Source organism: Balaenoptera acutorostrata, chromosome 10 (genome assembly GCF_949987535.1).
Source record: "Balaenoptera acutorostrata chromosome 10, mBalAcu1.1, whole genome shotgun sequence".
Classification (NCBI taxonomy): domain Eukaryota; kingdom Metazoa; phylum Chordata; class Mammalia; order Artiodactyla; family Balaenopteridae; genus Balaenoptera; species Balaenoptera acutorostrata.
Genome location: NC_080073.1, coordinates 30,123,759 through 30,143,813, shown reverse-complemented (window position 1 = coordinate 30,143,813; position 20,055 = coordinate 30,123,759). Strand labels below are relative to the sequence as shown.

The window sequence follows — 20,055 nt, the reverse complement described above, 5'->3', positions numbered from 1 at the left end:
GTCACGAGCACATTTGGAATATAAACAAGATTTCAAGGGGACAGTTCAGCCTAAGAAAACAGTGTTTTCACCTTTCCAACCAAGCACTCCAGAGCCCCACTGCCATCAGATCAGCTCTTACACGTGGGGAACATAGGTGCCCTCTCCTTGCTGAAAGAAATATTTAAACTGAACTTATCTTCTGACATTTTACACCAGCATATCCATTAGAGGGTCTACGCTCTGCAGAGCACAGACATCTGAAGGTTCCCATGTAGATGAGGTCCTAGGAGCAGATCACCTGGTTTCTGCTGCTCATCTTTAGAGCGGTTTCACATTTATATCCTTGAATGGAAGTAGTAAGTTAACTGCTAAATGCTTATGACACAGGGGTTACACTCATCATTCAAACCAACCTAGTCTCTGCTGACCATAATTCAAAGTTCCACTCTGAATAAATGCTATTAGGAGAGACAAGCTGAGTTCCAAAGTGGTTTTAAAATTAAATGTAGTATTCAACTAAAAAAAGAAAAAATCATATATTAATCTGCTTGATTTCCATTGGTGGCACTCTAGATTATCTCCTACGGAACCTCTGGGCTGTACCTCCATGAAAATGTTTAGTGCCTTGGTAAATGACAGGACAGAAATCACAAAGACACTTGGTTTCTGCCAGATTACAGTTGAAAAAGAGAATCAGTATAATTCATTTGTCTTCAGTTTCTGCAATGGCCATTCTTGGCTCCTTGGCCTCTACTACCACTTCCCAAGTCTTATGTTGGGTAGAATCCCATTTAAGACCATATATCCAGGGTACCTGGTTCATTAGGTTGATTTCATCACACTGCCAGCCCCGATGATCAAACGATAAGATCAGAGAGCGCAGACCTACCTCATCATAGATGCTGTCATTCCTGTGAAAGTCTCCAGCCTTCCTTGGGAGAACGTGGATGTGAACATGCTGAAAAAGTACAAGGAAGAAAGAATAAAATGTGATTATCTCCCCATATATTTCTAGACTTGATAGTGATGCTCTCATGAAGTCCAATTACTCCACATTGGCTCCTGCTGGATTATTTTTCAGAGGAAGATGATGATCCCCTTCACTAACTATATCTGAAATCGGCAGAGAATAGAGGCTCAAAACAAGAGGACAATGTGGTGGCATATATGAGAGTGTGAGTGAAACGCCAGTGTTTTCGGGGCTCTGTGCAATTATTCATAGTTGTCAGTCTTGGTTGTATTTAGCCAGTGCTTTGAAATGACAGCATGTCTTAAAAGGTGACAATAGGGACTCTGCAACTGACAGGAAATAAGAATTGGCTAACAGACAACTGCATAAGCACAGAGCAGAGAAGCGAAAGTAGAAAGGAGTACGGAGCAAGTTACAGAACCGGGGCTTCAAATGATAATCAGATAATAGTAACATCAATAGTTCTCACGTATTAAGTGTTGAGTTACTATGATAAGAAAGCTCTGGGTTTGCCTTTTATCTCATTTAATGATCTGAATCATCCCCTGAGGCAAGTTCTACTAGATCTCCATTTTACAGATGAGGAAATCTACGCTCAGAGAGGTCAAAGCCCCAGAGGAAGTGGTAGAGTCAGCACAGGAAGCCAGCCCATCTGGCTCTTACCACCACATTCTTTGTCAGCACATAACACTGATTCTGTGAAGTTAATCTTTTAAACAGTCCATTTCTCTAGTCTACTAAAGCACCCAGGTAATATACATAGCAATGCTATTATGCAGAGATCATGAATCAAGGCACACAGCATATCTAATTCAATATCCTTCAAGGTTAAACTGCCACTGAAAAGTTTTATTTCCAAAGAGCCTCTATTGTACCTCAGCCAAAGTTAAACCTCACTCCTGCCCTTGAGCTATGTTCACAAACCAGGGGGAGGAATGTGAAAAGGAAAAGCCTGAATGTGGACAGGCAGACAAAGAATCAAACCTAGTCTCCGATCACACCCACCCCTTCTTGATTACAGGGATCAAGCTCCAAGTCTCCAAGCCTCCAAAGGGCCTCCGGGGAATGAGAGATTCAGTGTCCCTGTGGCTTTGCTGCATGAGGAGGGGAAAATGATATGCTATTATAGCAGAGGCAGGGAACAAGGCGGTCCAAGGTGAATAAAGCAGAGAGGAGCTTCACATCAGCCCCTGAGCACATGGTCCCCAAAGAGTGACATGTTCTTCCCAGAATATTCTCCAGTTAATGATGAAGCCAGTCATGGATTCCTCAGCAACTGGAACGAGTGCATGCCTAAGTCACAAAGACTATGAGAGCAGCGGGAGACAGGGAGAAAAAACAAACAGGGAAAAATACATCACAAACTACCCATGGAAACAAATTCTTAGAAGGAAGCAGTGCGGGATAAACCCAGGCTGAAAGTGATTGATGAACGTGGGCTAGCTGACTTAATAGCAAGACGGCAAAACTGCCACAGTACATGGAAATAGCCCACCCTTAAAAGAAGGCGTCACTCAATCTTTACTTCCCAAACCTGCAGCTACCCTTTCCCCCTCTTTCTTCCCTCTTTTCCTCCTTTCCTCCTTCTTTCTTCCCTTCCTCCCTCCCTCCTTTCCTTCCTTTCTTCCTTATATCCATCCATCCATCCATCCACCCACCCACCCACCCACCATCTCCCTTGGACCTTTCAATAATCAGGTATTCCAGACCAGTGTTCTGCAGCCAAACTGCCTAATGCAAATCCTGGACCTACCACTTACTAGCTCTTTGGTCTTGCCTCATAAGGCCTATATCTCAGTATCCTCATCTATAAGGGGGGTTGCAACCGTTTCGACCTCACAGAGTTGTTAAGAAGATCAAATCTGCTAACCATGTCCCTAGCATGCTGCTTAGTACATATTTAATACTTAATACATACAACTGCAGCAGTATTACTCTTACTTTTTATTTATGTTTGTTTATTTATTTTTTAATCAGCAGATAGAGATCACATTCAGGGGTTGGTTCCCACACCAGCAGGGAAGATATTTAAGAAGCTCTTTGAATGGGACATGGCTAAAGTTACTCTGTTGCTAAAGCTTATTTCTGTTGCTTTGACAGTGGTTCTCAAATCTGAGCATGCACCCGGGGCTTGGTGAAACACAGATCGCCCGGCCCCTAGAATTCGCATTTCTTACAAACTCCCAGTGATATCAATGTTGCTGGTCCAGGGCCGTACTTAGACAACCACAACCATGGTTCACAGGATCCATCTGGTTCCTGGCCTCCCCTCCTGAAAATGTGCTAATGTAAGCACCAAGGTCACTCACTGTTTTGCCTGCCCTGTTGCATTATGGGACACCTATTACTCAATGCTTCCTTGACTTCCCGCTCTCTGGTCACCCCCTGTGCCTTGTCCTTATGAATATGTCTATTCTTGTCCATTAATGACGTACAGGTGGCTGTGAACTTACATTAGGGAAACCTCCTGGGTCCAGGCCCATCCCACACCTCTTTTTCTTTACCTTGCTCTCCTGGGTTAGTGTTCAGGGCTACTTCTACAGGCTCTGTTACCACCCCGTCCTGGAATTGCCACCCTTGATCACTGGTAACCACTTTAAATTCACTGTGACACTGATGACAGTAAACAGCTCACTGTATAGGTGATGTTCCCCAAGGGCATAGCTCTTAACACAGCCTGAGAGCTTGACTTAAATTCTTAAGTGACAGACTGATCACAAGATCCTGACAACCCACTCAGCTTCTCAGAAAAGGGAAATCACCATAAAGCCTGCTCAAAACCTTGCTGTTGTGAAGGAATACCATTGCCATGGCCTTCCAATAGAATGGCATTCTGATAAAACCCCCATGAACAGCACATACTGAGATAATTCGACATAATTCGTTCTTCATATTGAACTTTGGTGATCACAATTGACTTTTTTAAGTGCTAACAAAACCTCTAATTAAATTTTACAGTATAGCTGCTTGAGTGGGAAGAGTATTTTTAAAAATCTATGATGCACTGCATACCAAATAAGTTTTCATGGTCAACTAAAATTCCACAATGCTCACTAGCATAGTGTCAGAGAAGACCCACTCAAAAGACACATGGTTAAATTTGTTTAATTAGCAATCCAGAAACTTATTTAATTATGGAGATCGCCACTCTTTATTCATATAAGATCTGTTTACATTTTTCTAACATTTATAATTATTCATGCAAAAATATTTAGAACCAAGTTCTAGTCTAGAAACCAGGGGTATAGTAATGAACAAGACAAAGTCCCTGCCTCCATAGAGCTACAATGCAAAGGGTGATACAGAAAATAAGCAAGAAAATAAATATACAATTTAGTTTCAGGTGGATATAAGTGTCCAGCAAAAAAACCTAGTGGGCAGAGCTAAAAATTCAGAACTGGGACACGTCAACATTTGAAGTTTGGGAAGAGAAGAAGTAGGACTCACATTAAGGATACAGCACAGAAGGAGGCAAATCAAGAGAGGGTAAGTTCTCAAATTGATGGAAGAAGGAATTTCAAGGAGTGTATCATCAACAGTCAGCACTGTTGAAAGCTTGAGTTAGTTTCCATGAAACTGGGAGAATAAAACTTAACTAAAAAGCACATGACAAGATGCTCAACATCATCAATCATTAGTAAAATGAAAATAAAGACCACATTGAGATATCACTTAGCAGTCAATAGAATGGCAATATTAAAAAAAGAAAATAACAAGTGTGGATGAGAATGTGGAGAATTAGAGCATTCACAGGCTGTTGGTGAAAATGTAAAATGATGCCACTGTTTTGGAAAATAGTTCGGCACTTCCTCAAGAAGTTAAACAGAGTTACCATATGATTCAGGACTCTACTCCTAAGCACGTACCCAAAAGATCTGAAAACAGGTCCACACAAAAACTTGTATATGAATATTTATAGCAGTATTATACATAATAGCCAAACAGGGAAAACAACCCATATGCCCATCAAGTAGTGAATGTATAAACAAAATGTGGTATAGCCAGACAATGGAATATGATTTGGCCATAAAGAGGAATGAAGTACTGCTAAGTGAAAGAATTATGCTAAGTGAAAGAAGCCAGACACAAAAGGCCAGATATATCATTCTGTTTATATGAAATGCCCAGTATAGGCAAATTCATAGAGATAGAAAGTAAATTAGCAGTTGCCAGGGGGAATGGGGAGTGACTGCTAATGGACATGACGTTTCTTTTGGGGATGATGAATTTATTCTAAAATTAGATAGTCATGATGGTTGCACAACTCTGTGTATATACTAGAAAAACATGAAACTGTATACTTTAAAGAGAGTGAATTTTATGGTATGTGAATTATATTTCCATAAAACTGTTATTAATAAAAAAAAAACTGAAGCGGATTTTTTTTTTTCTGAAGAGGATTTAAGAGAGAGTGGAAGATGAAGAAAAGGAGATAAATAAACACAGATAACTTTTCCAAGGAAAAGGAGTTTCACAAAGAAATCCATGGCAGTAGTTGCAGAGGAGGGAGAAAATCACTTGTGAGGAAATACGGGTTTAAGTTTCCTGAGTCTACTAGTTTCTATAATTATTATTATTATCCTTAGTAGTAGTAATTGTTGTTAATATTTAATGAAAGATCACTACATACCAGTCCCTGGGTTGATTTACATCATTATTTCAATTAACCCTCACAATGCTGCCTAGAGGTTGTTAATAAATGCATCACCATTTCCAAGAGACAAAATAGACCAAAGAGGTTAAACAACGTGGCCAAGCTCCTGAAGGCAGTGACCAGGAGGTGAAATCTGAACCTGAGTCTGTCATCAGACACTGGAGCATTTGCTCTTCACCACCAAGTGACACCATCTCTCAGGAGGCCACCCTGCCTCTCCGGATTCCAAATATAAGGACACCTCTTCGCCATGGCCTCTTGATGCTTCTGCCAGCTCCATGATTTCTCAGTAATGTCTTTGATCACATCTGCAAGTTCCTTCGGACCTGCATCCCTCAGGGGATGGAACCTGCCTTTGCCCAGAGATCTCAATTCACTTAAAGCAAGGGTGTTATCTCCTAAGTCCCATTTCCACCTTCCGTCTTCCTAGTTCAAAGTCATGCCAGATATAAATATAGATTAACCAAGTTGTTCAATGAAAAGTTTTTTTTTTCCCCTAATTTATTAATTGTATGTAGTTTGCACCAAGCAGTAGATCCACCCTTTCCTGGCTCATCTGCTTGAGTACATTTTAGCTTTTAAAGCCCTTTCCGTTATCTTTTTCTCCAAATGTAGGGTCTCTGTCAGTGTTAATACCTTAACAACATTTTTATAGGTCCCGCCTCTTTTGCACGATCTGTGTGTCTCCTTCCATCCTTTTGAACACATCTACTTTACCCCATACTCACCTGAGAATGGTCAGTATAGTCACAGTGATGTGTTCTGTCCTTGTCAGAATATATTCTAATTTGTCTATAAGGGATAAAATCATGGTGGGGAAAGGGCAGGGAAGACTAGAGATAGAGAGCTACCCTTCTCCATAACTAGGCTCCAGCAACCTCCACCAGTTGCCCCAGTATGAATCCCTCTCCCTCAGATGAATGAGTAATCACAGAAGGCAAGTCTGATTCTGAAGAAAAACAAAAACACTGCTTTGGGAGGCAGACAGTGGACCCTCCAGTATGTCCATATCCTAATCCCAGGGCTGGTGAATATGTTAGGTTGTATGGCAACGAAGAATTACAGTTGCAGAAGGATTAGCATTGTTACCAGCTGACCTTAAAACAGGGAGAGTATGAATGACCCTGAATTATCCACCTGCACCCAATGTCATCACAAGGGTCCTTAAAAGTGGAAGAAGGTGAACATCGCCAAAATTTAAGCTTTGTGCTTCAAAGGATACAGTCAAGAAAGTGAAAAGGTAACCCATGGAATGGGAGAAAAATTATTTTGCAAATCATCCATCTGATAAGGGACTTGTATCTAAGACATATAAAGAACTACTACAACTCAGTAATAAAAAGACAAAAAACCCAACTAAGGAAATGGGCAGGGGATGAATAGGCATTTCTCCAAAGAAGATGTGTAAATGGCCAATAAGCAGAGGAACGGAGTTAGAAGGCCATCCCTTCAAAACAACTTCATGAGAGTCTGCCTCCCTTCCTCCCTCCCTCCCTCCCCTCTTTGTTTCCCCCCCTTAGAGGCAGATAAGAATACTTAAAACCAGCAGAAATCAGATTTCCCAGCATGAAGCATATTACTAGTGAGGGGTCATATAATTTATTGTCCAAAGGGGAATTTGGGGAGTGAAAGGAGGCATTGTTCATCACTACACTGGCCTGTTTATAACTATAGATGGGCCCCGACTTACGATGGTTCTACTTAAAATTTTCTAACTTTACGATGGTGCAAATGTAATAAGTAGAAACCATACTTTGAATTTTGATCTTTTCCCAGGCTCGCGGCGATATGCGGGTCCATACTCCCTAGTGATGCTGGGCAGTGGCAGCTGCCACAGCTCCCGGTCAGGCACTGGATCACAAGGGTAAACAACAAATACACTGACAACCATCTGTACCTAGACAACCATTCTGTTTTTCACCTTCTGTATAGTATTCAATAAGGTCCATGAGCTATTCAACACTTTAGTATAAAATAGGCTTTGTGTTAGATGATTTTTCCCACCTGTAGGTGAATGTAAGTGTTCCCAGCACGTTTAAGGCAGGCTGCTAAGCTATGATGTTCTATAGGTTACGTATATTAAATGTATTTTCACCTTAATGATATTTTCAAATTATGATGGGTTTATTGGGATGTCACCCTGTTGTAAGTCGACGAAGATACGTATACGTCTAAACCCAGACTGTTTCAAATAAACAAGGGCATACACTCACCCAAATATCAGTTATTTAATTGGGAAGGATGATAGCCTAACTAAATTGGGATTTGACATCCCCTCAACCTGGCTTAGAATCCCAGATCTGCCACTTTGACCAGTTTGGGTGACCTTGGACAATTTACTTACTCTCTGTAAGCCTCCGTTTCCTCATCTGCTGCAATGGACACAGTAACAGTTCCTATGTCTCAGTGTTTTGGTGAGAATGTGATAATGCATATAGAGCCTTATGCACAGTTAGTGGCACATAATGTTCTCACGTAAATGGTAGCAAATGTTATCATTGATAATGACTTAAAAATGGGTAGATGAGTGGTGTGAAAGTACTATAAATGTGTAAGTAAAGTTTTTTTTACCTTATGAGAAAGAAATGACTAAATGGTGTGTCCGTGTTTTCTCTACAGAAAAGAAGTGGACTAAATTTGGGGGATTCTTCAAATAACAGATGAAATAGCCCCGATCTCTTTAGATGCTAGGACTGCATCACTCCTGTTGTTCAAATGACAGCCTCAGAGTAGTGGGTGATGCATTTATTTCCATATCTTTGTTACTGTCAGGGAGGAAGAAAACTTTCCTCTACCCTTCTAGGTTCTTCTGGCTGCTCTAAGAATTAAACTGACATTAGACAGATTAACAGGAGAAAATCAAATTTAATATTGTACATACGGGAACCGAATATATATGAGAGGTACAGAGACAGAAAACTAAAATGAGGTACATATGCTGTCCTGAGCTAAGGAATGGGATAGGGGACTGGGGCTTCCAAGGACGGGAGGGTCATTCACAGGACGATGAGAAGAAGAGCAAAGTTTGGTAATTACATGTCTGCCCTGCCATATAGACGGGGACATTTAGATAAAATTTATCTTTGGTAATAACTCTTTTTCTGGGAAAAATCCCCAATTGAAATTCTTCTAGGTAGTTAAGGGAGGGGAAGTAGTTTCTCTTGAGCCCACAGGGTCTCCATTGCCTTTAGCTCAACAGAATCCACGTGCCAAAGCGCACATCTTGGGGAGGTCTGTTCTGCGTGCTTACATTACCTAGATTATATACTTAAGCCTCTAGTACAGAAGAAAAGAAGCCTGGGACTTCTTTTTGAGACAGTAAATGGTTCTATTTGATGAAAAGAGGATGTTCTGCCCTTTGGAAGTCAGGGAGAGGTAGGAGGTAGACACCAAAAATCTACAGTAATTTGAGAGTTACAATCTACTGGAGGAAGCCAAAGAAGTGAAAAACTAGAGGCAAGATAATGGGAAGGGAGGCTGTGTTAATGCCTCATGCCCAGATGTTTCTCTCCACATGGCAGTAACTCTACCACCATTCTTCCCTTTAATTCACTCACTAAAGGAAAATGGAAGAAGCCACTTGAAATGTAATTGTCTCTTGATGTTCCCATTTGAGTCTACTACACAAACAGCAGGGAGATTTCTCATTTTGCTCTGTTTACTGTAGTAGGGTTAAAAAAAAAAAAAAAAAAGGAGGAGGAGCAGTTCTCCCAGCACGTGCTTTCTTAATTGGTAGTGATTTCCTTGCCCCCAAAAGCGAGTGGTTTTTAAACGAAGTGGGTACATTCTCATAAGCAACATCGCCGTCTCACAAACGTATCGTTAAAACAGGAGAGGTGATGGAACTATGACAATAGCTCCCATTTCCTTCTCAGGGTGAGTGGCCTATATGCTATTCATCTTTTATTTTTCTTCTCATTTGCAATCAGTGCTTCCTTTACTTTACCAAGACAAATGATAGAAAAGGTGAGTTTTCTTCCCCTATGTCCTGTTTTGAATTTGTGAGCAATGGGTGAGGAAGTTAATCTACTTTTTATCTGTTCTTCTTGTTCTAAATTTTAGTGGGAGAACACCTCAAAACAAAGAAAACATATCTCTCCTGGGTTTACCCACTACCTATTACAGCATCTCGTGATCCAGTACTTTGCAGTGAAGATGAGCTATTCACGTGTGCAGCGTGGAAGACGGGGGAAACTGATGGGCAAAATAGATGCACGGACACTCGCTCATGTTTGTTCAGTTCTCTGGGCTTCTCTTCTTGTGGAGGGGGAATTGAAGAAGAGCCTGCCAATTATTTCCACCTTGTGAGCTTAAAGCCCAAAGGAAAAGACACATACCCAGGCTTTCAGAGTTCAGTGACACTCTATACAGCATCAGATTCCATCAGCTTGCTTGTATTTGACTTGAAAAGACCTTAATTTTTTAAAACTTTGAAATTTAAAGCTGCTTGGTCACTAAAAGCTCCTTTAAACTCTCATTGTGGTTTGGAGCCATACATCATGAAAGCTGTGGCGCTCAGACGATGTACTGCACTCATACATCATTGGCGCACCATCCCTCTCACGATATATTATTACAACTCACAATTGGAACAGCACCAGTGATGTACGGCTTAAAAACAGAACCGTTAAGCCACGAAACTCCACAGGGTCTCAGCGAAGTCGGAGATTTTCTTGAAACTGAATTGGTTCTTTACCTTTTACATTTTTTAAAAGTTTCTCAGTTTGACTGGGACAATTGGGGCACCTGGTAAATTGTGTTTCCTCTGTTTCATGAAAGGCACACCAGCTGCAATATGCTACAAGAAGTAACCTGCTAACACGGGGGCCAGAAACCATCACTGTGCCTGTGCCTTTTGACAGACAACGAATTTTATTCCTGAGTCAAACATGTCAAGGTGTCCTCAAGGCCCTTGAGCAGAAGTACTTCCAGAGACATTTATTTTAGAACTTAGTAGCTGGTAGTGTTTTCACACTGACCCTAAACTTTGCAGCAGAAGGTGAGGCCTCCCCAAACCAAGTGAGGAAGAATCCAGCCTGGAAGAAAACATGAGCTTTGGGGTGGGTGATGGTCTGGAGTGGAATCTATTTAGCAAGGCTCGCTGTAGAACCGAGCCTTCTGGTTTATAGCAGAAGCGGGTTGTCAAAAATATTTTCAAAACTACTATTGTGTAACATAGTAATAATAAATAAAATGTACTGAATATGTGGAATATGCCAGCATTGGTCTAAGCACTTTATCTACTTGTTTCATAAAATCCACACAATAATTTTATGTGTTAGAATATTGGTTTTCTCTCCACTTGAAAGATGGAGAGATAAAGAAATGGAGGCCTTGGGAGGCGGAGTGAGTAGGTTTTCTCAACTCCAAAACCCAGGTACGACACTTCCTACCGGCACCTGTGGTGTAGTGAAACACAGGCCAGCAGGAGCCATCATCCCTCTGGCCCGTATACCACTCACCCTCAGGATACTGAGCACTTGTGCAAGAGAGGCCCGTGAGAGAACAGATGTCTCACAAATTTGAGATAGATCTTGTAAAATATTCTATATTATCATCGTTTGGCTCATGATTGATGTTCAAAGTGACAATAACAGCTTCAAGTTCTTAAAACTGTTCAGCAAGAAGACAGTAGAATTTGTAATCATTGCCCTTAAAAAAGCTGACCAACTCAAGCAAGATCTGCAAAACCATGATAATCCTCAAATATGGTCATTCCTGCAACCTTAGGTTATGCTCCTGCAACAAGGCAAGTGGAAGCCCAGGCAGACCCTTCCAGGGTAGCCACACAGGCAGGAGGTCAGAGGTTCTTTGTGAAACTGGTTCTGTTTGCTGCCTTGCAGGGAAAGCGCCTTAGTGCTACTTCCAGTAAAACAACTTTCAAGAGATACAAGAATGTTTCAGGATCTGTCACCCTTGTCTTTTATGAGCTACCATTGTAGTTGTTGTGTTTATATATTCTTGGTAGAAAAAATTAAAAAGGAACTCCCTCCATGTGGAGTTCCTTTCCCTCCTTCTCTCCATCTTCCTCTCAGTTTTTAAGAGCCAGTTCAGATGTCACCTCTTCTGTGTGGCCTTCAGACTCTCCAGGGTTCCTCTGATTCTTTGTATGTATCTCAATGACTGCTTTTATCACAAGATATCAAGAATTACAGTTCTCTCTCTTTCATTAGTCTGGAACTCTAGCTTAGTCCCTACCATATTTTCTTCCTGATTATTTCTTTCCCCCTCCTCCCAGATTCTTAGCTTAGAGAACACATTGTGTAATTGTTGGAAGGATGGATACGTAGATGAATAGATGGATGGACAAATGAATGGATGGATAGATGGGTGGGTGGGGAGATGACTGTAATCTTAATTTGTTAGCTTGCTTAAAAAAAAAAAGAAAAAGAAAAAGGTAACCTCATACACATAGATCTTCTTCACCACTCTTGTCTTTTCCCTCTGCTTAGGAGTTCCTGCACGTGCAAGAATGTGGTCTAGGTGGAGCCATTCTGACTGCATAGCACATGCCTTTCTTCTCCACTGAAAAGTATCGTTTTATCAAAATGTAAGTTTGAAGGTCTTATCTTTCTAGCTTCGTGTATGTCCTTTTTAAAAACTTCTCAAATATGCTTGAGTGTCTGGAGCAAACAGCTTATCCTGAAAACAATCAGTATCCAGCCGACTGCCAAGGGGAGGGAGTCTTTGTTCAGCGTTAACTTTAATAAGAGTCACTGTGATTCTCTCTCAGGAGAGAAGAAGAACCCTTTCTTTGGATAGCTTCTGACCTTCACAAATTAATTCCAGGATGCATTCTTCACTAGGAAGAATATCTAGCATATGTAGTTTTTATTTACACACCATATCAGAACATTAATCTGCAGAGTTATTCCCTCTGGGTGTCTTTCTGTTGGATATACAATAAAGGATTTGGATGCAAATGAAACAGTGGTGGCATTTTTCCTTGTCTTACTCATTTCGTGACAAATGTACATTGCTTTACTGTTTGCCATACACATAATTACACTTCTTTAATTTATGTTTCAATAAAACATAAAATAATAAACATTTACTGCTCCATGAATTAACATTCAAATGAAGCCTCTAATGGAGGTTACATGTTTTGAAGCAGCTCTGTGGCTTTCCAGAATCTCGCCCTCTACTTAATGAGCATCATTTCCATAATCTGTGCATTATTGCTTAAGCCTCCCTTCAGGAGTATTTTACAAAGCAAAAATTTTGTGAAATATTATCGGTCCAAAGGGGTAAAAAATGTTAAGGGGATTAGCAACTTGTCCTGTTAAAGGGACAGGACAAGCTTTCATGTCCCTCCAGAGACAGTGATGCGGTAATTATGGAGACAGTGTTTCCTAATTATCTCCCTAGCCAAATGCATCACTAGTATAGTTTTTGCCTTTAATATCTGGTTTAAATAAAAGTAATAAGAAACCCAGAAAAGTCAGCCATAAAGGGCAAGCTTGTGCTAATTCCCTTTCTAGTGCTAGGAAAGGGACCAGGAAGGTCAGGACACTACAGACTGGACATTTCTGAACGTGGTTAAACAGACACATGACTTGAGTATCAAATGGTCACCCTGAAGTAACTGAATCCAGACAAGATCCTAGGTTGAGCTTCAAGTTGATGGTGTCACATATTGCTATCAGTGCAAGTTACTATTTAGGAAAATTACTTAATATAGTTTTATGGCATTATCATTTCAAACAGTTAAAAATTCAAATAATTTTTTGCAAATGGTATTCCAAAAAGCAGGTGCTTTTAAAAAAAAATCACTAAATCTTAACGATATATTCATTTATTTTCTCCTTGTCCAACAGCTAAGACTGGATTGTTTAACTAGAGGGGAAAAAAAGATGCCAGGAGAAATCAAGAAACAAAGATCCTTCGCAGTGTGATAAGATCCAGATACCCAGCCTCCGCTGAGAGGTGATGAAATGCATTAAAGTGACAGCTGTCACTTCAGGACACGTCGGCCTGCTTTAGTGGTGGGTCGGGACAATTTATTTAACCTTTCTCAGGGGGCACTCATTTACACAGAGCTGCGTTTCTTTAGTATGAATAAATAACTCTGGACCTGCACGCAACATTGTGAGACTGTGTTGTTATTTGCAGCAGGAACTACAGCAAGTAGCTAAGAGTTCCTAAGGGGACCTGTACCCTCTCCTAACATTTTATGATTTGCTATGAGCTCCTTTGCTATATGCTCCTTACTTTCACTGTGACTGCAAAATCTTTCCAACACACATTATCCTTCCTTCACACGAGTTGAATACAAGATTTCCACCATTTCAATATGGCTATTTTCACATAAGACTTCAACAAAATAAAACATGCAGCATAAATAGAATTTAGCGTGCTCCAAATTTTGTCATACTTCTCCTTGTTTTTTTTTTTTTCCACATCCTGCTTTTCTCTCGATCCATATGCTTTCTTGTCTTCTAATGTTCCTGAATTAGAAAGAATTAGGCAGAACCATCTTTTAGAGCATTACATTTTCCTCCTAACTCAAGAGAGCAGGTATTTATTTTGGAGATGTGCTTTAGAAATGACATCCTCTTTTAGGATGGAGTAAATCTCAGCCTACAGAGCTGCTAAGCGGAGCTGCTACTTCTTGAAAGGGTTCTACCCAGATATGCTACAGAGAGCATTAAGTTCACAAATGAGATTCTCTTCAAAGTAGTCATTGTAAAACATACGAGAAAAACCACCCTCATCCAACTCCCTGCAACCCATGAGCACTGATTTGATAGCTCAAGACAGGATAAATGACTCCAATTAGGCCAAAGATCGCTGGTCTTATAGGGACCTCCTAAATCATATCTCAGTGTGGGTCTAGAGTGATGATACTGGGAGCATCCAGAGGGCTGCATAGCTTAGCCTGGCTCCCACACAGGGGGCCAGGGAGATTGGTGGGACCCTGTCTGGTGGCTTTGAGGTACAAACAATGAATACTACTAAGGCAATAATAATAATAAAAGGAACTAGGCAATGGGGAAAGCCCTGGACCCATCCCTCATTTTTCTCATAGTATATTTCATCATTCAATGAGACAGAGTGATTCCATAGACAATGCCCAGAAATTAGATAATGTGAGAAATCGATAGCGTTTCTTTTTCTGGATGATTTCACTGTCTGAGGCCTGGGCTTTCTGTTGACTAAACTCCTTTAATTCTTTAATCCAGAATGGAACACTTGCTCACTTCAGTCTCCATGGTTCACCATTCATGGAAGACACACTGCATCATGCGTTTAGCCTGAACCCTCCTTTACAGAAGGAACTGCAGTAGAATTCTAATGACATCTTAAATTTGCCAGAATTCTAATGACATCTTAAATTTACCAGGCATCTGGCCACAGACCCAGGATTTACAGTGGTGGAGACCTTCTTAGGAACGTTTAGCATGAATGTTCCCTCACTGCACCAGTCAGGACTGGCTGTGCAGGAGACGAGGTTGGATGAACAGTTTATGATGACTTTCCTATGCCTCTTAACATTCGGAATTAATTTTTGGTCAAGAGGATCATCCAATGGCTGACTGTGTGTTGTTGCAGGGAAAGAAACAAATGGTTCTTCGTGTTGGTTTAGGACACTGCCTGGCCCTGATTACTGCCAGCATTGGCTTAAATCATGAATGTGATTAACCAACAATTCATCTTTTAAAATGAGTTACGCACGCTATGCCGGGCTCATGGATATGAAAGTTGGGAATCATATTCTGCTCCCAAGAAACATCATACCTACACCAGCAAAAAGTCTAGACAGAGAGCATCACAGGTAACGCTGAATGAATGACGAGTCCCACACCCAGGGCAAGCTGTAAAGTGCTCACTACAGACACACAGCCACCAAATCTAGGTTTCAGAGCAAGCACAGCGTTCACTTTAAGCCCAGCGACAGAGAAGCTGCAGGTCCCCAACGCTGTGTCACAGGATAACGATGTACAGATTCTGTAGCTGGGCTCATTGCCTGATCCCGCCTATTACCAGCTGTGGACAGTCACCCATCTCAGAGCTTCAGAATCCTCTTTCGTGAGATGAACCTACCCCATGTGAGGACTCGATGGGTTAGTACCACAAGCGCTTAGACTCGTGCTTGGAGCTTAATCAGCATCAGGGTCAGTGTTTGCAGCCACCATTGCTGTTGCCGCCTCTGCTGCTACCACCCTCACCTCTACTACTGCTACCTGACCACCAAAAACTTTCATTTTTAAATTAAATTTTTAAATAAATACTCATGGAACAAGTCACCTTCCAACTCTCTTCTAAGGAGTTCAATCTACTCTTTAAAAATTTATTCAGTTGAATCCTAATGTATAAAACAAACAGAAGTAGAACCATTCTCCCACAAGCCGATGCAAGACCCCCGCACACATATCCCAGCTCCCAGAAGCCCTGGGGCTTCCGCACGGCACAGCGTGAAAACCTTTGCTTTCAACCCACTGGGGAAGGAGACTGAAGGCAGAGACCTGGGGGCCTCTCCCTTAGGGATACAAAGCTTCAGGCAGTGGAGCTTGATGATTAAGTCTGTCAAGTTCTAAGGTCATATGACCAAAGATGACATTCCCATTCCAACTGTCATTTTTTGAGTGACCCTGGAAAACAGTTTTACACCTGTGAGCCTTGGGTTCCACAGGTATAAAAATGCAGATAATAATGTACCTTCTTCGAATGACTGCAGAGAGGATGAAATGAGATAACGCACGAAGAGCCCTCAGCACGGCTCCTGTCACCATAAGGAAATGCACAACCAATTTGAGCAGCTCTTCTAGTTATTATCATTTACGTCTCTGTTCAAGCGTTACCTCCTGCTATAAACTGAATGCGTGTGTGCCCCTAAAATTCATATGCTGAAATCCTAACCCCCAATGCTATGGTATTAGGAGATGCAGTCTTTGAGAGGTAATTAGGTCATGAGAGCGGAGCCCTCGTGAATAGGATTAGGGATCTTATAAAAGACACAAGTGAGTTTGCTTCCCTCTCTCTGCTCCCCGCCATGTGAGGATAGAAGAAGGGAGCCATCTGCAAACCAGGAAGCAGGGCCTCACCAGATACCGGCTCTGCAGATGCCTTTATTGTAGACTTCCGAGCCTGCAGAACTGTGGAAAGTGTTGTTGTTTAATGAACCCAGACTGCAGTGTCCTGTTGTAGTAGCCTGAAGTAAGACACCTCCCTAGTGAGGACTCCCCCCATTCCTTAATATAAAAGGACCCCCACCATAACACCGTCTCCATAACACAATCCCCTTTCCCCACCTGTAATTACAATCTCTGTTTACTTTAAAAAATTTTTTGACATAATCACAGTGGTGACCTCAGCACCTGGAATGATGCTTAGCACACAGAAGACACTCCATAGATATGCACAGAATGGACCAATTAAGTGAAATAGGAGGAGGAGGAGGAAAAAGGAGGCATTCCTGCTCGACATTCAAGAGATTGCAGGAATGGATCTCTTGATCCTGAATCTCTACTAGACTTGAAACCAGGAGATACAATTAATTCTTTATAGAAATAGCAGAAATAAATGGGATGGCACGTACTTTTGTGTATTGGGTTGGCCAAAAAGTGCCTTCGGTTTTTAAGGAGAAATAAAAGACATGTTTTTCAATTTCAACAAGAACTTTATTGAACAACGTAGTCACCCTTTTGTCCCACTGCCTTCTGCCATTTTTCAGACAACTTTATAATTCCGTCTTCCCAAAACTGTTTATGTTTTGGAGCAAAGAACTATTCCAGGTGCCTTTTACAGTCTTCCAGGGAATTGAAATTTTTTCCGTTAAAAGAATTTTGTAAAGACCAAAATAAATGGAAATCCGAAGGTGCAATGTCTGGTGAATACAGCAGATGAATCAGAACTTCCCAGCCAAGCTGTAACAGTTTTTGCCTGGTCATCAAAGAAACATGCGGTCTTGCTTCATCCTGATGGAAGATTATGCATTTTCTGTTGACTAATTCTAGATGCTTTTCATCGAGCACTGCTTTCAGTTGGTCTAGTTGGGAGCAGTACCTGTTAGAATTAATCGTTTGGTTTTCCGGAAGGAGCTCATAATAGAGGACTCCCTTCCAATCCCACCATAGACACAACATCACCTTCTTTGGATGAAGACCGGCCTTTGGCGTGGTTGGTGGTGGTTCATTTCACTTGCCCCACGATCTCTTCCGTTCCACATTACTGTACAGTATCCACTTGTCATCACCTGTTACAATTTGTTTTAAAAATGGAACGTTTTCATTACGTTTAAGAAGAGAATTGTATGCAGAAATACGGTCAAGAAGGTTTTTCTTCGTTTAACTTATGTGGAACCCAAACATCAAAGCGATTCACATAACCAAGCTGGTACAAATGATTTTCAACGCTTGATTTGGATATTTTGAGTAGATTGGCTATCTCCCGTGTGGTATAACGTTGATCGTTCTCAATTAATGTCTCGATTTGATCGCTATGAACTTCAACCGGTCTACCCGACTGTGGAGCAACGTCCAGCGAGAAATCTCCAGCACGAAACTTTGCAAACCACTTTTGACACGTTTGATCAGTCACAGCACCTGCTCCATACACTGCACAAATCTTTTTTTGCGTTTTTACCTTCCTTAAAATAATAAAGCATAATATGCCAGAAATGTTGCTTTTTTCTTCCATCTTCAATATTAAAATGGCTATACAAAAATTCACCAATTTTGGTAACTTTTTTTTTTTAATGCACGCTGATAGGACAGCTGTCACATACAATCTAACAAGATTGTTTCGGATGAAGTTAAAGACAACTAAGTGCTACTACAGCCATTGTATGGAAAAAAACGAACGAACCTTTTGGCCAGCCCGATATATAGTAGTGTAAGATGCTGTGCTCAAACTGTCGACTACCCTTAACATTGCTCTCGTCTGTGAAGGCACAGTGCAGGGAGCGGGGGAATCAAATTAACTCTGAGTTTTGCCAAAATGAAAGTCCAGCCAAAATAGCAAAGACACAAAACACCAATCTCCTCACCAGCCTCTCACACTTTTCTGCTGAAAATTGCTCTACATTATGACCTCTCTCTGTCTCTCTCTCTCTCCCTCTGCCTCTCTCTCTGTCTCTGTCTCTGCCTCTCTCTCTGTCTCTGTCTCTCCCACACTTGGCTTTATTTTGTCCATGCAAAAGGCCTCTTATCGTATCACACATTCTCTTTTATCCTAAAACATTCTATAGCCTCCCATTGTGGGTACTGTGTATACAATTAAAGTTGGGACTCTTGGCTGGCTTTATGTGGACTTTGAGGACTTGTGTTGTATTTGGATTCAAAACGTGCTAGCAGACATTGGAAAGAGCACATGAGACTCAGGGCCGTACTGCAGTCACCAGGCTATCATGAGGACCATGAGAGATGGGGACTTCTGCAGGGGCCAGAAGAGACCCAGGAGGTGAAGGCACACAGCACCATCAGATTCCGTGAGCACAGACGCCCCCGGTCTTTCTTTCCTGACAACAATCCCAAACACACGATGTGTGACATGGTTTGTTAAGGTGAGAAGGGCTGCTATGCAGTGGGGGCAGCTGACCTGGGAAGGGTTGGGAACCGGAAGTCTGGTGATGGGTGGAAAGCTATGTCACCTCTGAGGGGCGCTTACTCTTGTAAACTGCCCTCTTCCCCCAAATGCCTGGCCCCATACCAAGGCCAATAACATCTCCTAAGGCCCTGGGACCTGGATTCTTCTCATGATCTCAAAGTAGCCTCAGCAACTAGGGAAGGATCGTGCTGAACGATTCACATCACCACCATCAGGGAGGTGGTAGGCCCCTGACAGAGGGCCTCCAGATGCTCAGTTCTAAGGCTCTTTCCGAGGGTAGGCTTGCTCACTCCACCCCAACCTTTCTGAACTCTTACTTCACCTTGTTCTCCGCCTTGCAGCCCTGCCGCTGGGCATCCATATTTAGCTTCTCAGCCTTAATCTTTATATATGGCCCTTCCTCCAGGCAGCCTCTTTGGTTCCCAGGCAATCACCAGCCTTGGACTCCACCTTTCCAGAGATCTTTGGAATCCAGGCCCTGTGCCTCTTGCAGGAACCACCTTCTTCCTGACACTCCCGTGCCCCAGGTTGACTCCCCAAACCCAGCTTAAGCCCACATCTCATTTCCACCTCCTAACACGTCTAGGGATGAGTTTTATCAGGTTGTTGGCTAAATATTCAACCAAGAGTGGGTGTGGTCGAGGAAGTCACATTTACAAGACAGAAACAAAGGCTTTTCCTTGAACAGAACAGAACAGCAATTCACCTTTTACCAAGAGGCCTCAGGTGGACGTTCCTCCAGGCGGTGCCCCCAAGACCCCAGCTGACCCAGTCCCTCTCTCCCCCTCAGCAACTCCCTTCTCTACTAGGTCTTTATCTAGGTAGTTCAGCCCAAGAGATTATGACAGTTGAACAGGTTTCAACCAGAATGCTAAGCCCACTACTCTGAGCACAGACCAGC

At 41.9% G+C, this 20,055-nt stretch overlaps 1 protein-coding gene across 17 annotated transcripts in view; it reads right to left on the bottom strand.

The window, feature by feature from the left end:
• Positions 1-20,055, bottom strand: part of FHIT (fragile histidine triad diadenosine triphosphatase) — a 1,493,627-nt gene that overhangs the window by 192,459 nt on the left and 1,281,113 nt on the right. For all 17 annotated transcript variants that reach the window (XM_057555632.1, XM_057555631.1, XM_057555633.1 and 14 more), the window contains one exon: positions 872-940. In XM_057555632.1, coding sequence (XP_057411615.1) covers positions 872-940 — 69 coding nt within the window. The remainder of the gene's footprint in view (positions 1-871; positions 941-20,055) is intronic.